The sequence below is a fragment of the Merops nubicus genome, unplaced genomic scaffold, assembly GCF_000691845.1.
Source record: "Merops nubicus isolate BGI_N331 unplaced genomic scaffold, ASM69184v1 scaffold29814, whole genome shotgun sequence".
NCBI lineage: Eukaryota > Metazoa > Chordata > Aves > Coraciiformes > Meropidae > Merops > Merops nubicus.
The window spans coordinates 17,087-41,337 of NW_008606750.1; the positions used below are offsets into that span (position 1 = coordinate 17,087).

General features: G+C 48.4%; 1 protein-coding gene across 1 annotated transcript in view; it reads right to left on the reverse strand.

The window, feature by feature from the left end:
• Positions 1-24,251, reverse strand: part of LOC103772426 (CUB and sushi domain-containing protein 2-like) — a gene marked incomplete at both ends in the record, with an annotated part of 44,275 nt that overhangs the window by 17,080 nt on the left and 2,944 nt on the right. The window contains 11 exons of the mRNA XM_008939758.1: positions 1,191-1,393; positions 5,966-6,092; positions 7,376-7,567; positions 7,952-8,108; positions 9,753-9,922; positions 12,269-12,457; positions 14,236-14,451; positions 20,259-20,375; positions 20,607-20,795; positions 21,182-21,369; positions 21,984-22,122. Of these exons, the coding sequence (XP_008938006.1) occupies positions 1,191-1,393; positions 5,966-6,092; positions 7,376-7,567; positions 7,952-8,108; positions 9,753-9,922; positions 12,269-12,457; positions 14,236-14,451; positions 20,259-20,375; positions 20,607-20,795; positions 21,182-21,369; positions 21,984-22,122 (1,887 nt within the window). The remainder of the gene's footprint in view (positions 1-1,190; positions 1,394-5,965; positions 6,093-7,375; positions 7,568-7,951; positions 8,109-9,752; positions 9,923-12,268; positions 12,458-14,235; positions 14,452-20,258; positions 20,376-20,606; positions 20,796-21,181; positions 21,370-21,983; positions 22,123-24,251) is intronic.

Sequence of the window (24,251 nt, forward strand, 5' to 3'; positions counted from 1 at the left end):
CTGCTGAACAAAGGCTCTGAGCAGGAGCATTCAATAAAGCCCAGCCCTGTCTCAGGCAGTGGAGCAGAGCTTATTTCCTGCTAAGTTGATGAGAGTCTATTACACCCAGGCAGTTTAGAGAAAGCTCTTTTAAAAGAGCCAGAGGAAATCCCTCTCTCTTTCTCTGTGCAACTGAAGATAAGCAAGTTAGTAGCCCAGTCTGGTCTTTCCTGGCAGGCTGAGACATAAGCCTGGCAAAGAAAGAGGATGGCAGAGCTCTGCTGGTTGACACAAAGGTCTCTCTCTGCCCTGGTCATCCCAGAAGGTCTCATACCCAGCACAAGCCCATCCCAAAAAGCTGACCTGCTCTCCTGGCCACAGGAGGCACCCTGAACAGAAAGCTATGGGCAAAAGCTTGGGAGAGACATCATGAGCTCCAATGCTTGGATTTGACTGGGTCCCAGGAAGGTCATCTCATCATTCACCCAACAGCCTCCCTGTTTATTACCATCTACAAAATAAGCATCTGCTGTTTGATTACTGGACACGCCAGTGAAGGTCTGCATCCTGGAAACCTCTGTGTGAATACTGAAACATATTACCTTCATACAATTGAAATCAATGTGTTTGCAAGGCTGAGTCTTGGCTAACAGTGGCCAGCACTGAGGCAATGAGAGATTGCAGCTGCATCACACGTAGTGCTGCTGTGAGCAGTGCCATCCCTGCAGCCAGCAGAGCTTCCTGGGACCCACATCTCAGGGGATCCAATTCCAGGGATTTTTAAATAGATTTGGTTTTCAGAGACCACTGACCAACTGCTCTCAGAACACCTGGCAGAAGTTTCCTGCATACTGGTGTCTCTGAAGAAGGACCTGGGGGAATGTGGTGGAAAATACTCTAAGTCCTTATTGTGTATTCCACAGCACATGGCTCTGTGTCTGGCTGCCAGGCTCACCACCGTGAAGGTGACTGTGGCAGAGGGGAGCACAGAACTCACCTGCACTGCAAGGACAAAAATCAGAGTTTTTCTCTCTGTGCAGAGATTGCACCCAAACGTGGCTGAGCTCAAAGGGCTGGCAGGCTGCACAGCTCCTGCTGCTGTGTCCAGCACGCTGGCGTTTGCTCACCATCAGCACTGGGCTTATAGACCTGAAATCACTTGTCAGCAAAGCTCTGTTTAGACAGCGCTGAGGCAACAACATAAAGCCCACCTGAAAACTGAATAGCAAAGCCCTGCTTGCTCGTGAAGAAGTCAGTGTTGAACTGAAGGATGACAGAGTTGAAGGTACTGTGGACGTCGCCGGGCAAGCTGGACCCGCTCATCTCCTTGAGGAGGATTCCATTCTCCACAGGACCATCCCAGATCCTCAGCACATCGTGGAACTCCTCAGTGTGGAAAACCATAAAATGGAGCCTGTGTGGCAAAACAAACTGGAGGTCAGGCCACAGGCTGAGCTCTGCCTTCTTCCTGAAAGGATCAGAATTCTTACCTTAGGTACCAACTTTGTCTATAAAACCCAAGATCTCACAGTCATGTACCTCCCTAACAAAACACATCCATAGACAAAAAATAAACAGCTGAGCCACAGATACTAATGTTTTCTGAAAAGCTGAGCCCTTTCTGGTGTCCACTCCTCAGCAAAAAAATTCCTGAGGGACAAGGTAAAGGTCCAAAAGCCCATTGTGGGGAGTGAAATGTCCTCAGCCAGAATATCCCAGCTGGTTTTGCACTGAAGCTGCTCAGACACTGCAACGAGTCACTGTCACACAGACAAAAGGCTCCATCAAGGACACGCAGGAAACCTGCAGCAGAGAGGTCCAGGGGCTGTGAAGGAGAGGCCTGGGGTTTGTCTGTAGTTTCCCTGAGCTCTGTGGCAGATAAGAAGGAAGTATTGAGAAATTTATTCCAAAAAGAGCAAAAAATGTGCTGGGCTCCTTCAGACAGCTGACATGTGTTCATCCAACACACACACTGTCCCTGTGCTGCACAGAGCAACAACCTTGGCTGTCCTCTTGCTTTTTTTGGTGTCCTGCAAGAAACACCTTATTGTCAAGAGCCAGCATCTACTGATAAAACTCATTGATTTTTTGTTACCTGCACTCAGATCAAAGAATTTGCTCCTGGTGCTAAGCTAATCTTGTGTATTGGGGGAAAAAAAAACAGGAAAGGAAACAACCAGCATGACTCTTCATTAAAACAGCATCATGCTGGAAAAGAAGCCCTTAGGTTAGTTAACCCAGGGTGTTAACTGCCCCAGGGGTTAAGAAAAAGGGGTAGAAGAGGGTGTGCAGGAGGGTGGCAAACAGGTGGGTGCAAATTCTGAATGCATCAAATGCTCCTTAGTCCTGAACTGCCCTCAGCAGTGCTCCTCAGAGCTCCTGCCTTCTGCCTTCCAACTAAACCACGGTACCTGTTGGACACTTCCACAGAAAATTCCCCAGGGGAAGCCCAAGATGCTGACAGGAGTCACTGTGGTGAGGAAATTCTCTCCAGAGCCTGTACCAGCCATGGATCTAAGGGGATGGGAGAAGGGCAGGAGCTCTCTCCATGCCCAGCAGAGGTCTGGTGGCACTCTGGGACAGGACAATCTTGGTCCCAACATCAACCCCTGGATGTTCCCACCCTGGGCTGAGGAGGGTTTATCACACTGCACTTCTCCCCACCAAACCAACTGCTCTGTGGAAGGAAGAGAAGCAGAGGAATCCAGGCTTTGCAAAGAGCTTTGGGATCTCCCAGGATCAGAAGAACCATCTCAGCATGAGATACAGCTGTAGTTATTGTTACACCCAAGGGATTTCTCAGCTAAAGGCTCCCACACATGAGGGTTCAGGTCCTTCCACTCCTGCACTGCTGAGGAGGCATTTCCTTGCCTCTGGGTTTCACTGCCCCACTATCACCAGGGAAAGACCATCTGACACAACGAAGTCAGGCTGGCTCAGGGGAACTCGGGGCATGCCAGCTTGAAATGGGGACAGAAACCTATAAACTGTACTGAGAAAAATCTGCACAAAATAAACCAGTCAGGTCCTGCACTTAAAACCCTGACAGCCCACAGAGCAAAAGAGGGAAGCATTCACTTGGCTGCCTTCCATTTATCCGGGGCAAGCATAAATAAATCAGGTAGAATCATAAAAGGGGAAAAAAAAACCCCAACAAAACCCCAAACCACTGCAATGTACTCAGCAACAAGATGATGCCCACAGAATCTGACAGACACCAAAAGAGCTGAATCATAAATCTACCTAGCAGAGACCTTGAGCAAAGAGAAAAAAAGCTAGACTTGAAGCAAATGAGGATGATCCTAGCAGGGCTGCTCTCCACAGATGGGCTGGCCCAGTTTTATGTTTGCTCTTAGGCTAACTGGTTCCAGTGAGCCTAAACTGCCAGAGAAAACTCAGTGATGAGACCTTGGAAATGGGGAGATAGATAGTGCCAGAGACTGACCTGAGGCAGGGGGACACCCTGGAACTGCCACCACCCTGGACCAGCTCACTCCCCTGATTTTTAAGCATCCATTTCCAGCCAGGGTGCCCAAGGAGGAGAAGCTCTGGCAGGACAAGCAGCCAACACCGTGGCAAGGCACAGGTTGTTTGATGCCAGCTGGTTCAGGGCTCTACTGGGATAGCTGATTTTATTAAGAAAACTGGTGTGCTCTGGAGCAAATCCATCTATTCAACAGGCACATCTGTAACCAAACAGCATGATTTTTCTATCAGCCTGATTCTATTCCCAGCAGGGCTTCATTTGAGACAAGACAGAGACACTGCTTTAGCAGACAACAGAGAGGAAGGGAGTTCACTCTGACAATCCCAATTACATGCATGAAAATGCAGCAAAGAGCACATTAGGAATTGTGGCTATATATATATACATACATACATATATAGATGATGTGGTGGAGGGGATTTCTCCCAGCTCAGCAAGGAGCAGAGAGGAGAGAGCAGCTCTGCACTACACTGGCATAATTGCTGGTGAGCCATTTGGCCCCAGCTCTTCAGGGAGCACCTCACAACCTGACTGACCAACTCAAGGCTCCTTCTGTGACAATTCCCAGCCAAGCTCTGACCATCTTAACGTGGCTCCCATCTGGACACACTGGGGATGCCCACACAGCCTGCACCAAAGCTGCAGGTCCCTCACCCTGACCTCCTGCAGCCTGGAGAAGGTTCCCACACTTAAAAACTGTTAAATGTTGTGTCCCTAGAAACTTCCAAGGAAGCAAACTGGAACATCCCAATATCCTCACTCATATTTCTAGATGAGATTGTGAAAAATGGAACCTGTCAATGCAGCATCATCCATTAAACTAGGATTAGAAATATCATTAAATGCTTTTCTAGGAGATCACTGCTACAGAACAAACCACCACTGCCACTTGTGTCTGCATTCACCACTCTCAGTGGCACAAGCAGCACTTGAAGGCTGGTTCACACCTCACTTCTTCTTTGCCTCCCTAGAGTCTTACAGATAAGCCAAGTCATCTGAGTTGTAATTTTATGTGCATGTGCTTGCACATGCACAAAATTAAACCTCTCTCAAAGTGCAACTCTTCAACATCCATGGCAATGATGTACAGACTGATTTTCCCACCTTCTTCTCCTTCCCCTCGTTCTGTGCAGACACAGCTTTATCCAAAGAGCTCTGGTGATTAATTTTAATAGAGGTTATAAATGAGAGCTTTATACAATTGTAGCATGCGTGAAGAGGATTATTTTTCCAATGGATTACCATAAAAATGAAGTTGCTGAAAATGTGCTCCCTCAACTACCCAGAGATCACCTGTCCTGTCTGAGCTGCCAAATAAAGGAAGAGGAGAAGGAAGCCTTCATCTCTGGTGACAGGAAGGGTCACAAGGTGCATTACTGTACTCCTGCCTGGCATCACTTCATTTCAGTCTTGGCCCCTGCCAAGCCTCTGGCTGATCCTGCAAACACAAGCTACAGCTCTGCTCGTTTGAGTACTCTTAGAAAGCTGAGAGGGATGATGGGTGTGAGTGAAGATCACTTGCTGAAGCAGTGTCTGGATGAGGAAGTCTCTTACACTTCTGGGGAGGGAGAGAGAGAGAGAGGGAGAAAAAAAGGTGTCTCATGTCTACTTCATCCTACAAAAGTCTTCAGATTCTTCGGAATCATTTACAGCAGAATGAAAAGAAGAGGAGGCTTCAACTAGATATTGCCTGTACAGGAATTATGCTGCTCTGGCTCTTTCTCCTGTGTTCACACCAGAAACCATCCATTATTGAACCCTTCTGAAGAGCAGAGCTATAGAGGAAACTTCTGCATTAAGTAAAAATGAAAATACTGGAGCAGACCTGTCCAGTGTGAATCCATCGACTGAGAGCATCACAGAGCTGCACATGATTGACAGTGCCCACTGAGGAGATGATGAGTGCTGATGCAGTGAGGAGCTATGGTGAAGATAAAAGGGCACCAACAATGAAGGAGTGGAGCACTGGAACAGCGACAGGTCTTGGGGTCAGCACAGAAATGGGGCTGCCACAGCAGCTAGCAAGCACTAGAAATGATGATGGGAGATTGTGGGAGAAGAGGATTATTGTTGTACAGACCCTAGAATCTACATTCCTCCCCTAAAGTCACATCATTTAGCAAAAATTTTACTTGCCAATATGCTTCAGCTTTCTGTTGAAGATGGCTTTAGCTGGACTGAAATACATGCCCATAAAAGCTCTCGGATGTTATTTTAATACCACAGGCAGCAAGAGCAAACAATCAGGTGCCACCAGCCATGGCACAGTAACTGGTACTGGCACGGGTTGTGCAGGGCTAAAAAGCAGGAGAGAAAGGAGAAGTGATGCTGATTCTGTCCAACCTGCAAGGAGATAAACCAGCACTTGTTCCCTCCTTTGGGACTCTCAGAGAGACAGGACAGCCTCTCTACTTGCCTTATATAATTTTTGATCTGCCTCTGGAAAGCTGAGTTGTACCCAGAAAGAAAAACAAGCTGCAATAACCTGTCCCAACTCACCCTATCGTGCAACCAGCTTCTGCCTCTATAGTCCAGATACAGTTCAGATTATGGTCGTAGGGTGTTGGGTAGCCAGGAGACAGGATCCGCCCCGAGGACTCCCCGTGGATGGTGCCCCCACACTCCGCTGAAACAAACAGATGGGTTAGTGAGGAGACTCCTGACATATTCCAGCTCTTCCTTGGCAACAAGGCAAGTCTCATCCTACAAATACAACAGGGAGGGTTTCTTGCCATTTACAGAGATTCTTGAAGACTACAAAACAAAGATGAAGGGAGTAATTTAATTCAGCTCGAAGAACTCTGCACTTCTGTGAGATGCTGCCACAGCTTCCCTCCAACTTTTTGACTTTGCAGTGGATAAAGGCAGAGCCTGCCAGCATCCTGCTTTCCCCAATTCACACGTGGGGTCAAAGAGCTCAATACTTCTAATTGGATCTGCAAGAAGTCTTAATGATTCACTGGTGTGATAAAATGGAGAAGTCTCTGCTAAACCAGCTTCAAAACAGTGTGGGGATTTCTAAAACATTTTCATAACATCCATTAAAATTGTGTTTCCATGTGCTCACCACACAGACACGAGCATTCATATGCAATATATGTGTAGCAAATAGGGGAAAGGTTAAGAAGATGCATAAATGACAGAAAATTGTCTTTTTGCCTCAGTACTCAAGACTGAAATCCAGCAGAGTTACAGCACAACAAAATATCCTAACTCAGGGGAGAACAGAGAGTGCCACTGTCTGAGCACATCACTTACAGCCAGGAAAACAACCTTCTGGTTGTTGAGATGTCTCAGAAGGTTCAAATCTCCATGCCCTGGAAACACTAGTTAATTATGAGGTTGTCTAGTAACAGACCAACAGCACTTCATTTAGACACCCAAAGCTTAATATCAGAATTCCAAAGCAAGAAGACATCCTTCTGGAGAGCTGCAGGTAACAGGGAACACAGGGCTTAGCCAAGGGAATTAAAATGTCTGAGGATCTGGAACCAGATGTCATGTAGCTCTCACATGAACAGGACTCTGAACTTCAGTCAGCTGCCCGGACACGCGTCGGTGTCAGGCACTATCAGAAAGTGCCACTCTGCCTTACACCTCCAGCTGAAAGGACAAGGACTGGAAAAGCAGAGGTCTCCTCGCAGCAAAGCAAGAAACCTTGTCAACCCTGTGCTCAGAGCAGTGTGTCACACTAAGACTGCTTGTAGAAGTTCTGCAGAGATCAGTGCTCGAAGTCTGAAGATCTCTTACATAGGAACCATAGCAGGGGCTTTATTACTGTGGATGGCTGCAATCAGTGTCACAGTTAACATCAGGGGTACCAGCAAATGAGGAAGAGTGGGTGCTCAGCAGGATGCCCACAGGCAAAGTACTTGTTAGAGGAGGTTTTAAAGGGAGGAGTTGTCTCACCTACACAGGTTGGCAGGGGTTGATCCCAAGCTCTGCGCTCCCCCGTCAGGCAGACCAGCACCCTGCTGCCTCGCAGGGTGTAGCCAGGGTCACAGCTGAAGGACACAGAGCTGCCAGCAAAGTGTCCCTCATCGTGGACCTTGTAGCCAAACTGTGGGATGCCAGGGTCCTCACATTTAATCAGTTCAAAACCTGGAGCGGGGAAACCAGAATCTGTTTTCATCAGATATTTAACAGCCAGGGGATATTAACACAAGCTCATACCAGTATTTTCTTCTTAAAATCATTTGCTGGAGAGTAAAAACACCATATTGAAAAAATACTATTTGAAAAAAAAATAATATTTGAACAAGATCCCAGAAATCTGGTATCTCAGCTCTGATCCAAAGCTTCTGTACCACCACTGCCTCATTCACAAGAGAACAGGTTTGCTGGCATCACCACCTCCCCCACTCCTGTTCCACTACCAGATCTTTATGGAGAGGACTGTTTCCTCTGGTCATACAACTGCAACACAAAACTACACCCTTTACAGCTCCAATTCCCACCTCAGAAGCATATCAGCCTAAGACTTACTGGAAAACTGCAGCTCAAAGCCTTTGCTCGTGTTCTCGCTGTTGGTGATGAACTCGAGCCACATGCTGCTGGAGGTGCTGTTGATGCTGGTGCTGAGCATTTCAGAGCGGCTGAAGGAGCCCAGGAGGCGAGCAGAGCTATTGGTGCCATCGTACACCTGGGAGGAACAGGGAACGGGTATGAGAAAACCTAATTTGCAGCTTCAAGGACCAAATCACCCACGAGTGCAGAGGGAGAGTTCCTTTGAAGCGGGTGAAACTACCCCAACTAAGCATCCGACCCGTCCAGGCTGCTCATGGGAGCATGATTCACACCCTGGAGGAGCCACATCCTGCTCCTCACTGCACCCAGGGCTACTTTCTGAACCAAGCTCTCTTGCCAAAGGTGCTGCACAGCTACTGGGAAAAAACATCCTCTCCCTACAGTGACTCATTGATGTGCCTTGACCCTCCTATTATTTAAGAAAAACACAAATGGGTTTTGTGTTTCTTCCTTTTCAAGAGCACGGCTCTCTGTGAGGATAAAGAGCAACTTCTCACTAGTGGAGATGGATAGTAACATTCCTCGGGAGCAGATGAGAAGTTGATGACAAACCTGTTGAGAGAGCATCATTTCTTCCACAACAAGTATGTTCTTTGCATTTGCTGGAAATCTCTCTCTCTTTCCAGCCATTTGTGAGCTGAAAATCTGTGGATTACACCTCTCTTGCAGTGCAGAAGTGTGGCACTTACATAAGGACAGGGGCGTTCTCAGGGAAGATGGCTTAGCACAGCAGCACACATCTTGTAATATTAATGCCTCCTACAAAACCATTTCTTTGTGGTTAATAGAAACTCAGCCTGGATTTGTCTCCTCCTATATAAAGTCCTGAAGCTTGTAAATGGAGATTAATTGGAGTATGGGAATGCTGAAGAGCTTGAGCCTGGAGTTTGCATTTAAATAAACACCCTTTCAGGGACAAAGCAGCCTTGATTCTTACAAACACAAAAGTAATGTTAAGAACCTCACCCTTCCCCATGTGTCAGCCCTGTACAACTATGCAGGTGAGAGCTGAAGTGTAGCTACAAAGGAAGAACCCCTGGCACTCCAGCACATCTCAAAACCTCAAGGAAGACTTTACAGCAGAAGGTGCAGGGACAGGACAAAGACAGCTCCATTTTTATCAGATACAGCATTTGTTTACATGTCCATCTGTGGACTGGAGCCACGAACCACCAGCTAGGCTGGAGCACAAAGGACACTGGCTATTGCCTCAGTGCTGCTGCCAGAGCCTGTGACGAGCTGGTGAAGTTCAGAGGGGCCACTTCCCCAAAATGACACAACACGGTTTGAAGCACAGCAAACAAGTGTGCTGATCAGACTGTGATCCCTGGGCTAGAGGATATTGGTTTACAGATTTATCATGTCTTCTGTCTTGCTCTAACCTTAGAAGGGACACACACAGATCATGTTCTAGCCCAGCTGCCCTGCCTGGAGCTCAGTCTGGTCCATGGGAATTTTGCTGCTGTCTTCAAAACCTCCCCACCAATCATTTAATAACACAGCAGCAACTGGTACTGGTAGTATACTGGTAGTATGAGTCTCTCCCAGAGCTTACTACTGACTGCACTGATGTCCTTGGTCATTCGTCTAGTGGTCAGCCCAAACCCTTGACAACTATCAGCACTGTCAAGGCTTGGTGGCATTTTTCAGAGGTCAGACATAGTTAACTCCATGAAAATCTCAGAACACCACTTCCCTTTCAGGGCTTGCTCTCGTTAGCAGCACAGTAGTGCTTCACTGCTAGAGACAGAAGAATTACCTTGAGGACATCTCCTGCCTCCAGTTCAAAAGTCCTGGCCTTCAGCTGGATCCCCTTTCCTGGCTGCGTCTGGATGGAGTAGATGCACTCGTGGTTGTTGTTGTAGTTTATTGGATAGTTGGGGGACAGCAGAACTCCCTGGGTCCCAGTTACAGATGAACCACATTCAGCTGTACAGAGACACAAAAGCAGGAGTGAACAACCACACGTGTGGTGCAGCCACACAGCACATGCAGGGGACTCCTCCCGACGGCCGCAGCTGCTCGCTCCTGCATGAACTGCTACCACCACTTCCACCTCAGGTGCTCTGTAAGAGAGGTCAATACCCTCCTCCTTATACAGGCAGGGAAACTGAGGCACAGAAAGTAGACATACTGAAATCCTATCTTGGGTCCCAATCCAGAGAAACATTCCAAACTCCCTGGTAAGCCACCACCTGCTGGAAGCCGTGCCTGTGTTCATGTTTCTCCTGATTCATGAGCCAGGAAAATAAAAATACACATTAGATTGAAATATTTTAAGGTCTCTTCCATATTTCTACAAAGCTCATCCTGTACCTATATATAGTACACAGAAATCGTGGCATTCATGCCACAGCCAACACAGCACACCACTGATAGCTGGTACCAACGTGTGGCAAGTGCCAGAGCTCTGTGCAGCAAGACATGCAGCTGAACCTTCCAAATAATTACAAATGCTAAGGCTAGGTCTGAATTTCAGATTCTTCCCCAAAATAATTTCCTCAAAGCTAACAGGGTGTAATTTGACCTTATCTGTTGTTAATGCTGCCCTCAGCTCTCCAGGTCAGCATTTGACAGTATTTTAAAGGACCTCTTTAAAGGTCCTTTAAGGGACCTCTTTTTTTTTTTCCTTTTTTCTTCCCAGCTTTGCAGCTAACAATTCCATCCCTCCCTTTAGAAGAAGAGAGAAAACCAAGGATCCTTTTCCCTCAGTTTTGGAAACAAGCTCTGATTTACATATCTTTGTTTCCTCCAAAAATATCTCTCAAAGAACCACAGTGGGCTCAGGTTTTTCTGAGGCACAGACAAAACTGAACTTTCTTGTTCAAAAGACAAGGGCCTGGGGAGAGAGCAGGAGATGCTGCTGTGGGCATCCCTACACAGCCTGGGGAACTGGAAGGGCAGGGGGAGTTGATGCTGCTGCAATTGTTCCTCCCACCCCTGAGGCAAGTTTACACCCTTTGGCAGGTTATAAACAGCCAGGATTTTAGAAAGAAAGAAACCAGGAAGGAAAAAGAGAAGAGCCCTTTCTGTGTTGTTATTCACTGTGAGCTGCAGCCTGTTCCCGTTCCATTACATTCACCTAGTACGACTTCTCCTTCACCAGATCTGCTTCCTTTTCTACTCTGCATGTGTGAACAGCATTTGACTCTGAGCCAAATTTGAAATGTGAAGATTTGTGAGATTTAAAACTTGGCAGAATGATCCTTTTCAGAGAAAGACGAGGATGGCAGCTTGGGAGGTTCAACCTATCTTGGATGTCAAGAGATCACAGCTTAAAGCTTCCAGAAAATAGCAACAACCAGCCCTCACTTCTGTATTTTAATTGCAAGCTTTTAAGGACACAATCTCTCTCTCAGACATGCCACAGTGAGGGTAAGAGGACTCCTATGGGCATATCTTCACTACACAAAGTGGTGAGCAGACGTTCGAGTGCCTCTGAGTGCAAGGAGCAGGACTGCAGTGACAGCACAGAGCTCCTGCTGCTGTGATCCTGGGGGGAGGAAGCCCAAGTCCACAACACTCGTGTACAGCTTGAGGGCCTGCTTGCAAAACAGGACCTGAAGGATGATCTCCTCCAAGGGAACCTGCTGCCAGCCAGCGCTGCCTTCCCCGAGGGCCTGATTTCAGTGGGGCCCATGGCAGCCAGCTTGGTACAGAGATACACACAGCCCCCCAACACGTGTAAATCTGCCTTGCAACCATTACATGCTCAGGATTTCTTGCTTCTCCCCAATTAGCTCCCACATGAGCAAACCACGAGCTGTTGTTTTCTCAGCCTATCTGCCCTGAAAGGTTTCCAGCTGTACAGCACTGGCTCCTGCTCCTCTGAGTCCCAGTGCTTCGCAGTCACAGCCAGGCAGAGTCTCCCCAACCTGCCCTGCAAGCAGCTTTTCTGATTTGCCTGCTCTGCCTCGTCTCCACGAGTTCTTCCCAACACACAAAGTTGCTGGAGCTGAGCAAAACCATCCTAGGGCACGTGCACCTTCCTGCACTGCCTCTGCCACCTCTGCTGGCCCTCCAGTAAGGCCTGAGGGTCACTTCAGAAAGCAGCAGCAGCAGCTACACTGAGAGGAGGTACTTTGGACACGACTTTCTCCTCTCTTGCCAAGTACATAAAGCTCATTCCAGCTCCCTCTGCCCCATCCCTGCAGCAACCCCCCCACCCCGTGAGCTGAAAGGTGCCATCCTGGGGGATGCCACCCGCCCCTGCCCACCGAAACCATCCAGCACAGCGTAACCAACCAAGCAAAATGAAAGCACATGACCACCTACCAACACACCTTGGCAGAGGGGAACTCCACACACGCCGTCTCCCCCCGAGGCAGGTGATGCGGGACGCGCCCTCCAGCCGGTACCCGGGGAAGCAGGAGAAGGTGAGGACATCCCCCACCCCAAACTGCAGGCCCTTCCTGATGCTGTAGGCTGGGACCTCTGGCTCGTCACACGGCTCCAAATCATACTCTGCAGGGGACAAAGGGACATTTACAGGGTGGTAGGGTGACGCTTGGTACTCCCCAGTGGCACGAGGATGAGGAGGGAGCTCTAAGTTCCCTCCAGCTGCCATGAAACTCATCATCCATCTGTCCTGTTTGAGCCCTGAAGACCAGCCTGGGTTTCACTTTCCATACACAACCCCTCAGAGCGTCACCAGGATATTGATTTAAGCCAACTCAAAATACAGCAGTTTTCATTATTTGTCACTGTTGTCAGGCAAATAGGAAAGTGACATCAGCAGTGACACAAGGGGATGGAAATTTGCCATCCTCTCCCTGCTCGAGTCAAATGAAGATGAATTGATCCGGATGGGATTTCTGCTGCCTCTACATTACTAATCTGGAAAATGAATGAACACAGCATCTTGCTTGGGGACTGCAAGAGAACATTTAAGCTGCTGCTAAATCAAAGGTCATGTAGCATTATGGCTAATAGCCAAATGCATGTCTCTGACCACAAAACATTTTGAAGGGAACCTCTTTTGAAGGTTGGTTTTTTTTTTGGAAAAACAACAGACCTGAAAAGCACAAAGTATGTGCACATGTACCTAAAGGAAGCTAAAAATATAACTGACTCCCATTTCCATTTTCTAAGATAGGAAAGAAGTCTCCAAATACACTGAAAATAATAGTTATAATTAGAGGCAATCTTTCAAGAGAAAAAGCCAATTTCCCCCATCAAAATTGCTCTGCAGAGGCAAATGTGCCTTTCTTGGAGCCTCTCTCCAAAAGCACCACGCACACTCTACTTCTCATCGATGACTTCTGAAAACACAGGACCTTGTCTGAAGAAGCCAGAATTTTGTCTAATCACACACAAAGCCAGCAGCAGAAGTGGTTTGGTTCAGCAAGCACAGGACTGGACTGGCTTAATGGAGATGCCCAGGGCAGAAGCTGTCTCACAGAGCCAGATCTTCACCAGCACTGTGAGGCAAGAAGGGTTGAAGTCAGCAAAATCCTGCATCCCTTGGCACCCCACTACGTGCTCCAGGTCTGCTTCCACCTGCTATTGCAGCAGGTCAGTTAGAGCTGGTCCAGCAAGAGAACTGCTTCCAGCTCCCCAGCAATGCCCGTGGGCTGATGGAAACCTGGCACAGGCTACACGGGGCACGTGCTGCTTCTAGGAGAGGCTGAAGGCAGCTGCAGAGCCTGGGTCACTGGATGAGCATCCAAGTGGAGCAATGAAAAAAGAGAGAGCAGACGGACAATGGGAGTGACCAGCTCTGCCTTGCTTCTTTTCCAAGAAGACCAGATTGCTCAATGTTGCCTTCCAAAAGATCCCATCTGTCCCAGCTTCCCATGTTGGAAACGCTCTAACTACTGCCATGATTTTCCTCTGATAAGCACAGAAGGAAGACACCTGGAGGAGAGAGGGGTAGTACAGCCCAAGAAAACGTGAGCTGAAACTCTGCCCACAAACAGAGCAAAAAAGATCATCGGGGGAGAAAGGGGAAAGCAAGAAACACGTCTGTAGTGATTTAATTCCAGCAGGTTCAATCCTGTCATCATTCAATCCTGGGGCTCCAAGGCAGAGGAAACTGCTACACCTGGCAAAATGGGGACTGGAAGGAGACTATTTCTTGGGACATACTGAGGTTTGATGCTACAACAAGTTACTGGGACAACAAGAGGAGTGACCATCAGTGACCCAACCCACACACAACTGTGCCAATAGAAAATTATTCCCAGGATTTGCAGAGAAGCAGAAAGGGAAAGGGCGAAGCCTTTGCCCACCCCTGCTCTTACCTGAGAAGGTGATGTTGAAGCCCTCATAGGACATGGAGAAGTCGGAGATGAAGCGAATCTGGGCTGAGAAGTTCCCGAAGAGCCCCGCGCTGAGCGGCGCCGGCAGCCGTGACCCCGTCAGCTGCTGCAGGGGCTGGGAGAAGCTGCTGTTCTCTGTGATGAGCAGGTAGTCGTGCCCGTTCTCCAGGTGAAAGGTATGAAAGGTGAAGAACACACCTGCAGGGGAGGAAAATCCGAGATGGCTTCAGCCAGCAGTGCTCGTGTGGCACCCCGCTGTCCCAGAGCCAAAGCCCCTCTCCTCTCCCCGGGGTGACTCCTCGTTTCCCAGTGGCAGCAGCCCAACCCAGAAGAAAAGCACCCTGAGAACCACAGACACGTTTGTGTCTGAGATGAAACAGATGAAAACAAGTAAAGCAAGGGTATGGTACAGAGACTAGGCAGTTAAAATCTTCGACTCTTTGTGCCTTTGGGGCACAGGAACAGAGATGCCACCAGCTCACTCGAGGGATGGAGCAGCAGCAGGAAGGACCCAGCCTGGCAGCTTCAGGGAGCACTGGATTTTAGAAGTGTTGACCTTTAGATAAATAGCAAGAGTAGCAAAAGCTGTACCTGGGAGGACTTGAAAACAACAAACCCAAGTCTGTTCCAGAAGGAATTCGTACCTAGAAAAATAGGACTTCAGCCAAGTCTGAAGGTCAGAGAGGATTTTCCAAAGGATGAAGTACGTCAGCAGTGTGACTGCAGGGACCTCCTGCACCTCCCCTGCTGGGACTGATCACTGGTCCCCGAGGCTAGAGGACAGCAGGAGCCAGCAGCAGGGACAGGGCTGTGCCTCCTCAGCCACACACAGCTCAGAAGCCATCCACATCCATCTCCCAGGCCAGGGCTGTGTCCTGCGGCCACGCTCCCTCCCAGCAGCACCATGCACAGCCCCAGCACCCTGCTCCAGGGCCCAGCTCAGCCCTGTCCTGCTGGCAGGAGGCTGCTGCTGTCTCTTCTCAGCTTTGGACCCACTCCCAGGACCTGCCATGCCCTTGAGCTCCCCTCCCAGGACCTGCTGTCCCCTCCAAGGCCGGTGGTGGAAGTGCCTGTGGGGCCACTGCAGATCTGGGCAAGGCAGGCAGAGTCAGCCCTTCACCCAACAGCTCTAACAGATCTTAGAAGCAAAGAGAATCCTACACTTTCATCCACATCACACTGACAAGAATCCACAGCCACAACCGATCCAGCTACAGAAATAAGAGACGAACACAGAAAAACTATTTTCTCTCTTCTTCCAAATTCAATTTCAACAATTTGAAACATTTCCTCGAGAAGGTTGTGACCTTGCTGCATTTGTAAATGAACAGGAAAGGAGTAATGGATTATTAAAGTCTCCTTCACACCTACAGACACAAAATAGTAAGTACTTCAGGCCTCTGCAAAAGCCTCCAGCTAGGTGATTTTTCATGCTGGGATCCAAACACAAGTAGGAACACTAATTCTCTGGAAAATAATTCCATCTTTGAAAAACAAAAAATGGCAGTGACAGCTTCCAGAGAGCAAAGCAAGGCAGGATCTTGTCTCAGAAACCCTGTCCCATCAGCACCACATGAAGCTAACAAGCTAAAGCAATGCCTACAATAAAAAAGCCTCTTTGCATTTACATGGCTCCTTCCATCTGAAGACCTTAGTGTGCTTTCTGAGCACCACGGGGCAGGGTCCTGAGCACCACGGGGCAGGGTCCTGAGCACCTGCTCACACCCAATTGGGCCTTAAACTCCTCATGGCCTTGCTGAACTCGACAGGGCTGTTTGCAGAGACAGACCCCACACACAGACAGCAGTGCTGGGTCTGGTCTGCATCAGTCACAGTGAGACCCCCCCTCCTCACACGCATCAGGAGTGCCCCGTGGCACCACCAAGTTATCTCACCTAGGCCAGTGATGGACACCACAGAGGCTGCCAGGCTGGGGAGACCCAGGGGCTGTCATGTTCTGCATCCCAGCCCTGCCAAAGGGCAGCAGCAGCTGCTTCAAAAGCCAGCACAGGAAATCCGTAAATAAGGATCAGAGGAATAATCTCCTCCTTGCTCCCCATTAACTTCTGGAGCTCAGGATGAGACCAACCTAGAGATTGATTAAAGCTCTGGAGCATGAGATTTAATATCCATCCCAACAGGCTTTTGTCAGCATTGAATTCTAACTCTGGATATTCCATTTACCCCTATGTCTATCCAATTTCTTTTTGAAGGTTACTGGTCACATGCAAGCAGTTTCCTTCCAAGAAATGAAGGTCAGAGAGGCTGGTAACCAGTCCAAAGCCTCTCCCATGGAAATCCCCAGACTGGGAAGAAGCAGGGCTCATGGGGTTGTCTCAACTGCCCTGTTCTCTCCCCATCTTTATCCTTGCACAGCAGTTCACTGCACCTTGGGAACCTTCAGTGTCCCAGGCAGAAGCATTTGTGCAACCCACTGCTTAGTCATGACCCAAACAGGTCTTGACTTCAACAATTCCCTCCTAAATATGTAAACATTACATGGAGCCTGGCAGAAAATGTTCAGTTCCACTCTTCCCCCAGCAAAAGTCCATGAAGGTAGAAAATGTCTAATTGTTTCCAAATGTTTATTACTCTTACCAGCAGCACAGCCAATTGAAAACAGAGATGGCCTGTTTTAGCCTGGACACTTGGTGACATGAAGGGAATATAAAATGTCTTAAGTCTTCCATGTTTCTCAACTGACACGAAATTTATACCCTCAGTTTTACAGATCCCAATCTAAGGAACAGAAATAACATCACCCCACTGAAATCAGCACACCACCAGAGAGACACCAGCATGATTTAGTCCCCAGAACTGGGTGGACAGCCCCTGACTCTGGGTCTGTTAAGATAACAACTCCAATCACAGGGCACAAGCCCTCTCCAGCAGCAGAGCCAGTTAAGGGCTGTGTAACTGTAGCCATAAGAGCTAATTATAAACTCACTTTAAAGGATTTGTGACTCTGATGAAACCTTTGCTCTGGTCTGAAATTTACTGTGGCACAAAATGTCTCTGCAAACACAGGGTGGTTTTTTTTTTTTTCCTATTCTCTGTAAAAGAAATAACAAAACTAATTATAGGGAAAAGAAATCACTTTGAAGTTCTCAGATTAAAAATAATAGTCTCTCTTTAAGCGTTTAAATACCTTTAAAATTAAGCAGCTTTTAAACTCAAATTGTACAGCTCCTGAGTCCATAAAGTAAATCAGTGTCTGCAGCCACATAAAAATAACTACTCTAACAACCAACTTGTTTCAATTAGGGGACTCGTGTGCTGGCCACGTGTGAGATGCTCATAAAGATCTGGGAGTGAATAACTTGAGAGTGGCTTTTATGATGCAGATCATCACTGCTCAGCCACTGCCCTGGCAGGGAGCAGCCCGGTGGGCTGGGAGGCACAAGCCCTGAGCTCTATTTTATGAGAACTGAAAGACTTCCCAGGCCAGGGACAGCAGCAGTGCTGGGACACCAGGCAGAGAGGCACTGGCAGAAGTGGGTGTTGGAAATGTAAAACTACAACAAGGGGAAAAAAGAAAGGTACAATGGGAAACACTTAAATCATGTAAACACATCCCCTGCTCACAGCAGAGTTGTGAAAGCTTCTGGGTTTAGCAAGCACCAAACTCACCCAATGCTCACTGGTGCACCCAGTGGTCCCCAGGAACAGGGGGCTGCCAGGCAAGGACAAAGCACAGAGAGAAGTTAACTGAACAGGGTTCAGTTACACCTATTTTTAAAGCCTGTTCTGTTCTCCAAGGACTAAATTAATTCCATTTCAGTGGCTACAGCTCTGACTCAGGATCACTCTGTTCCACTGCTGTTGAAGAATGAGAAGAAACGTTGCAGGAATACGGGGAGAAGCTCGTGGCAGCACATTACACAGCAGTTTAACACAGCAGCAGCTGGGGAAGGACATCACTGAGAAAGACAAGGCGAGTGCTGCAATAGAAAGGATGTGCTGGACGTGTAGGAATGTGTAGGACCACTCCCACCAGCAGCCCAGCATCTAAATACACTTCAGCACCTTCCACAAAACATCACAGAAAGGGACATCAGTCTTTGCTCATCTCTTCACTGCACTGGTGAACTACTGGGATGAAGAAGGAGGTTTTCCTGACATGTCTGCTGGCTATGGGCTGGCTTATTATAACTGTACAACGTCCTCTCCTCTTGCCCTAACCTCTTAACTGGATTTGGAGATTTCCTGAATCCAAGCAGCTGCCTGGGTGAAGCTTTGCTAGCCCAGAAAGCTCTGCAAACACAGTAAGGATGACTCTGACCCTGCCTGGGATGGAAGCAGAAAGGTCCCACCACGTGCTGCAGCTCATTTCTACTGAGATCCTGGAACAGCCCTGAAGGAAGGATACCAGCAGTGGGTAAAGAGAGGGATGGAAATACCAAACAAGATAATATGAACTTACTCCTTTCATTAAAGTAAGAGATTCTTCTACACCAACCCACCAAACACTCAGCTTCGCTCGGAATCTTATCCTCACCTTTCCAGCACAACCTGATAGGTAAGAGCTGGAACTCTTGTCAAAGGCCTGGAGACCTATATATTTTTCACTATAACAAGCTGGATTTACACAATAGCTCACTGTTTAATTTTCTAATATTCAATACCTGCAGCTAGGGCTGGAAGCTCCAAAGAAGCTCCTAGGCTTCAGACCACTAAATCCAGGAGCAGCCTTCCAGAGAGCTCAATGTCCAGCTTCTCCCAGTGTGGCAGTCTGGTTCCAGCTGGTCAGAAGCAGGGCTGAATTCTTCGGATGCTCCAGAACCACACCACACTGAGCTGCTCTAAGGGGTGTGCTGTTCCCTGCACTACTGAGTTGGCCACAGTGGGATCTTGTGCAGGACAGAGGAGAAAAAGCCCCTAGACCTCTGCTACTTCAAAAGGCACCGTGGTTTTTTCAGCCTTGCTTAGCTTGGTCAGAAGACTTTCTTCTGAGGCTGGCACACAGGCCATCATGTGAAAGTGTGTCAGATCTGTCAGCATTGTGCTCAGCTCCAGGATAATGCACTGCCTGAATCCAAGGCAGAGTGGATTAATGAAGAGCGGATTGCTGCTACTCCACAGAATACTTTTCACAGCATGTGATGGTTCCTTTAATGCACTGTGCTTTCATTGACAAGTTTATTTGCTGTAATACAAATGGTATTTGCAAAATTGGCTCATGATAGCTCCTGTTGTGCTGGAATCCAGCGACGACGAGCCTCTTATGTAAGAGTGCATCAAGTTACATAAAGGGTTTATACCCTTTGTGCTGACCCCAGGCAGACACTGACTGGAGCAGGAGAAATTACCCACCACCCTTGGACATAAAACCTGCTCTCTAATCCCCAATGATCCATGTCTTTGAAATTTTGCTCCAAGACAAAAGATTGGGCTGTGCTGCACAGGAGACTAAACTAACTAGATCTGCACTTTGCCTCTATGCTGGCAACACTCCTGGCTAGGAGAGAAATGAGAGCTGCAGAACTAGGACAGAGCCCAAGTTCTGTCCCCTGCCTGCAAATGATTGACTCCATGCTTCCAATTCTCCATCTGTAAAATGTTATCTAGGTAGTGATCCTGCACTGCAGAGAATAATAAAGCTGAAAGTTCTGTTGAGTACCAAACATGACTGCAGTGGTCTCAGTGGCAGCTCCCCTTTCCTCCACGTGGCACTAGGAGTAACACCAGCATCCAAACAGCAGCTCACACTCCAGAGGGTACTGCCACAAAGGTCTGGAACTGCTGCTGGTGCCTGACACAGGCTCTTCGATCCAGGGAGTTGATACAGGACAATCTTTCCTTCTTAATCCTCTCCACTTTAAAAGGATTAAGAGTTGTGACACGAAAACCCCTCTGCATCTTGTCCAGAGACATCATCTGAGTGATGGCAAGGATGGCAACTGGCCAAGCATGTGGGTACCCATCATCACCAACAGCACTTGTCTCCTGCTGACCACTGTCCCCTGGTCCACCTGTAAAACCCCTCTAAGGTAAAGGCTTCTCACCTTTTCCATGTGATGTTTCTATGGTCCACGTGCAGTTCAAGTTATTGGGATAAAAATCAGGGAAGCCTGGGGATAAGATGGTACCACTGGAACCACGAATGTAACCTCCACAGAGAGCTAAAAAATAAACCAAACCAAAAGAGAGACAATTAAAAGAATTTAAAACTCATCATCAACTGGAAGAGCACCAATTCTTCTGAAAGTCAAAACAAAGCCCAACCCATGAAAATCAACCAAAGCACACAGCCCAAAGGTCCCTGCAAACTTCACAACCGCTGCTCTGCTTTTGCAGATCTGCAAACGAAGCCTTGGCCACCTTCTGCAGATGTCCCCTCCCAGACTCCTCACCCTCACAGCTGGGCAGGGGCCGGCTCCACTGGAAGTTGGGCTCACACTCCAGGGCCTGGCTGTCGCTCAGGGTGTAGCCTGAATCACAGCTGAAGGTCACCAGGGCTCCCACGTAGAAGTCGTTGCCGTGGCGCTGGCCGTTCACGGGGATGCCCGGGTCCAGGCAGTGGTCTGACTGCAGCTTCACAGCTGTGGCAAACAAACCCACTGGGTCAGAGCCCCCCGTGGCTGCAGGATGCCCACAGCAGCCTGGGGGGAAGTTCAGCTGCTCCTATGAGCTCGCTCAACGTCCTACAGAACATCCCTGAAGTGAGAGGATGAAACAGAGGGACCCAACTCTGCCCTCTGAAATCAATAACATTCTATAGATGTTATGATAAACATATATATAAAAAAATCTAAACCCCCATGCTGGTGGAAAAGCAGCAACTGCTGCTTGCCTTGCAGCAGCTCCCCACTCCCTGAGCCCTGCAGCAGTGTGGACTCCCTGCAAAGGGGAGGAGTGAGCCCAGCAGGCTCCGACGGGTCCCACTGTGCTGCTGGGGAGGAGGGAACCACACCAGCACCCCACTTACTCTCGTATCGGATCTGGAAGCCTACATCAGAGTGGCTTTTGTCAGTGGTGAAGAGGAGGTAGAGGTAGTTGCTGGTGCTGATGAGGAACTGGGGCACCTGAGTCCCATCATAGACACCTATCAGTGGGGAGGAGTAGGAGCGGCCGTCTCGCACCTCCAGCGTGTCGTAGTTCACCTCTGTCTTAAATCTGAAGGGACACAAGAATGTGCTTGTGAAAAACCTGCCTGGTTCATTTTTGGTTTTTCTTGCAGTCCAGAATGTGCTGTAATGACTAGAGGCAGCAGGGGCAACACTTGGGTCTGTTTCTACCACCCGAGTATCTTACTAGAACATGTCATTCCCCTCCTACAGAGTGTGATGTCTCCCTGCCCCTTCATCTGCTGCCACCATCACCTCTCAGACACACAGACCCAGGTTCAAGAGAGCTCAGCCCTCCTCCAGCAGTGAGATCCGGGGCAAAGCAAGAGACTCAGCACGCCTGGGTTGGGGCAGGTCCTCACTGCTGCTTCTCCCCGGCACAGGGGAGCTCAGCCTCCCCAAACATGTCCTATGTGTGTCTAAAACAGCACTGCAAATGAGCAGGAGTTACTCAAAACAAGGGAAAAATCACCGTTTTCCACTTCTTCTTCTTGAACATTGGATGAATTTTAATGTCTTGTCAGGAGTGAAAAAAATACATCAAGGACCTCCCTGCCAAGCACAACGCTGAGCAGCTCCTCCTTTCCCCCAGGGGCAGCTGCAACTGGAACCACCCAAAACAACCCCAAAAAAAGGGAACTTTTGGGAAGGGGAGGTGAGCACCTGTCGAACGTGATCTTGATGGGGTAGCCTGGCTGGGCCTCTATGACCCAGGCGCAGCTCAGGGAGTCCTTGTAGAAGCCAGGCCAGCCAGGGGACAGGATGGTTCCGCTGGGCGATGTCAGGTGGCCCCCACAGGGTGCTGGGACAGGGAAAATGGCACAATTCAGGTGAAGAACATCACAGAAGCTGTGGCACCATTGGAGGTACCCCACCCTGCCAGGCAGCACCATCCCACTGCCCACCAGCTTTCGTGCAGCATTGCCTCTCACAGGTTAGAAATCCCCAGATGAAGCTGCACCACTAGCTGGTACCAAACCCCCATTCCAGCTTCCAGTGAAGCTGCAGCAGCTGCTGCTCTATCTGTGGCAGGCAGCAGCCTGACCTCGTGCAGTGGCTCTAAGGGGACAGGGTATAATAATAATAATTATTAGGTATAAAACCAGAGAAAACAGCAAGGTCAGTTTGCATCTCAGGAGCTGCAGGTGCCAGGAAATCTTTTGTATCTGTGGTAATCCAGTCACATCTTTTCTACCATGGGGGACATCACACAACTATGGCATTTATTCCACACCGCGGTCCCAAGTGCCACCAGCAGAAGCTGAAGGCATATTATTTTCTTTTCTGGAAAAAGGACACTGGATCTCATGGACCAGAGGTATGAAAATTCTACAGCCCCAAATAACTGCAACGTATTGACCCCTGAAAAAAACACTCCAACAAAAAAATCAAACGGGATGGAAAAGTGTCTGGTCCTGTGAGTCCATGGTCCCCCCCTCAGCACCTTGCAGGACTCATCACCCTGCTGTTTCCCCATGTTCTGCTGAGCTGGGTCCCTGGTGCTGGTCACACACGTCCCACATGGCAGCGGGGCCACGCTGCTGTCCCAGCCTCTGGCAGCCCCTCACCCACAGCCCTGCCTAGGTCACCAAGGGGACCCTGCTCCTCCAGAGCAGCTGCTGAGGCACCAACCCAGGGCCAGCCCTGGTGTGAGCTGTCAGCAAGGGCTACGAGATGTCACACTTGACATGACCCTAAATACCTGTGTGAGTCCGGGCCTGAAACCTTCACTGCTGATCTGAAGGAAGCCAGATGAAAGTCAGTTGATCTCAACTGGCTCCAGGCCAATTATTTTTGAACAAGAGGCTCCCTTCTGCCCCAAAGCTACACAATTTCCTCTCAGGACTTCATCTTTCAACTCCTTTTTTAGGTCTCTCTCTTTCCCATTAATTTTTTCAAGCACTGAACAGTACTTTAGATCTATATACTTCCTCCTTGTTTAAAAAGGCTAATTAAAATGTACACTTAACCAAGCACATATTGAAGGGTGAGTCAAAGAAGCCACCACTGTGATCACAGAGGAAAAAGCACAAGTTAATGGCATAAGGTTATCAAAGCTTCCGAAGATAGAAGTTGATTAAAAGTGCATTATTTAATGTATGTTCCTCTTCTACACTTATAAATACATAAACTTAAAGGCTCATGCTTGTGACAGTAATGGAAACTCTGAATCCAGCCTAGAGACATTTTATTGTTAGCTGCTTGCAAAAGAAAAGTTATACAAGAGTATAAAAAAGTCCATCTTCTTCTAGGTTAGTGAACACAGTGGATACCTCCTTCTTCCAGTCTGAAAGACCATGGACCAACCCTCACTGACAGGATTTCTCACTATTACACCACTATTTCTCAATAGCATGGTACTTGTTATTCAAACCACTGTAAACACCAGCCCAGGGCTTCACTTCCCTGAGAACAGAGGGTAGAGGAAGAGTCTTCACTTCTAATGAGCTCTTCCCTCACTTCTCTCTTCCCTAGTAGAAGTTTTGAAGGACTAGGAAAAAGCTTTGAAAGCTGTATTAAAGTCTTTAACTCAACCCACCTCCCACCTTTTGGGGCTGGCTACCAAAGCTGTCGTGGCAATGAGATGTCACCACAAAACGACAGGTAAAGAACCTCTCTGCCCAGCAGAACACTGAGCAGTTCTTCCCTTTCCCCTGGGGGCAGCTACAACTGGAACCACTGAAAACAACAGCAAAAAACACAGAACTTTTGGGAAAGCCAGGTGAGAACCTGTCAGTCACTGGTAAATGAAAGCCTTTTATTATTGCTATTAGAAAGGTACCCGTTGTAACAAAAACTAAGCTGATAAAAATAATCCCCATTTCAGAAGAAAAAATCAGAAAACAAAGTGAGCTCAGAGATTCCAGAACTGGCACTTCCTCCTACGCAAACTCTTCTGTGCAGACACCTGCCAGAGCCATGTACAACCCT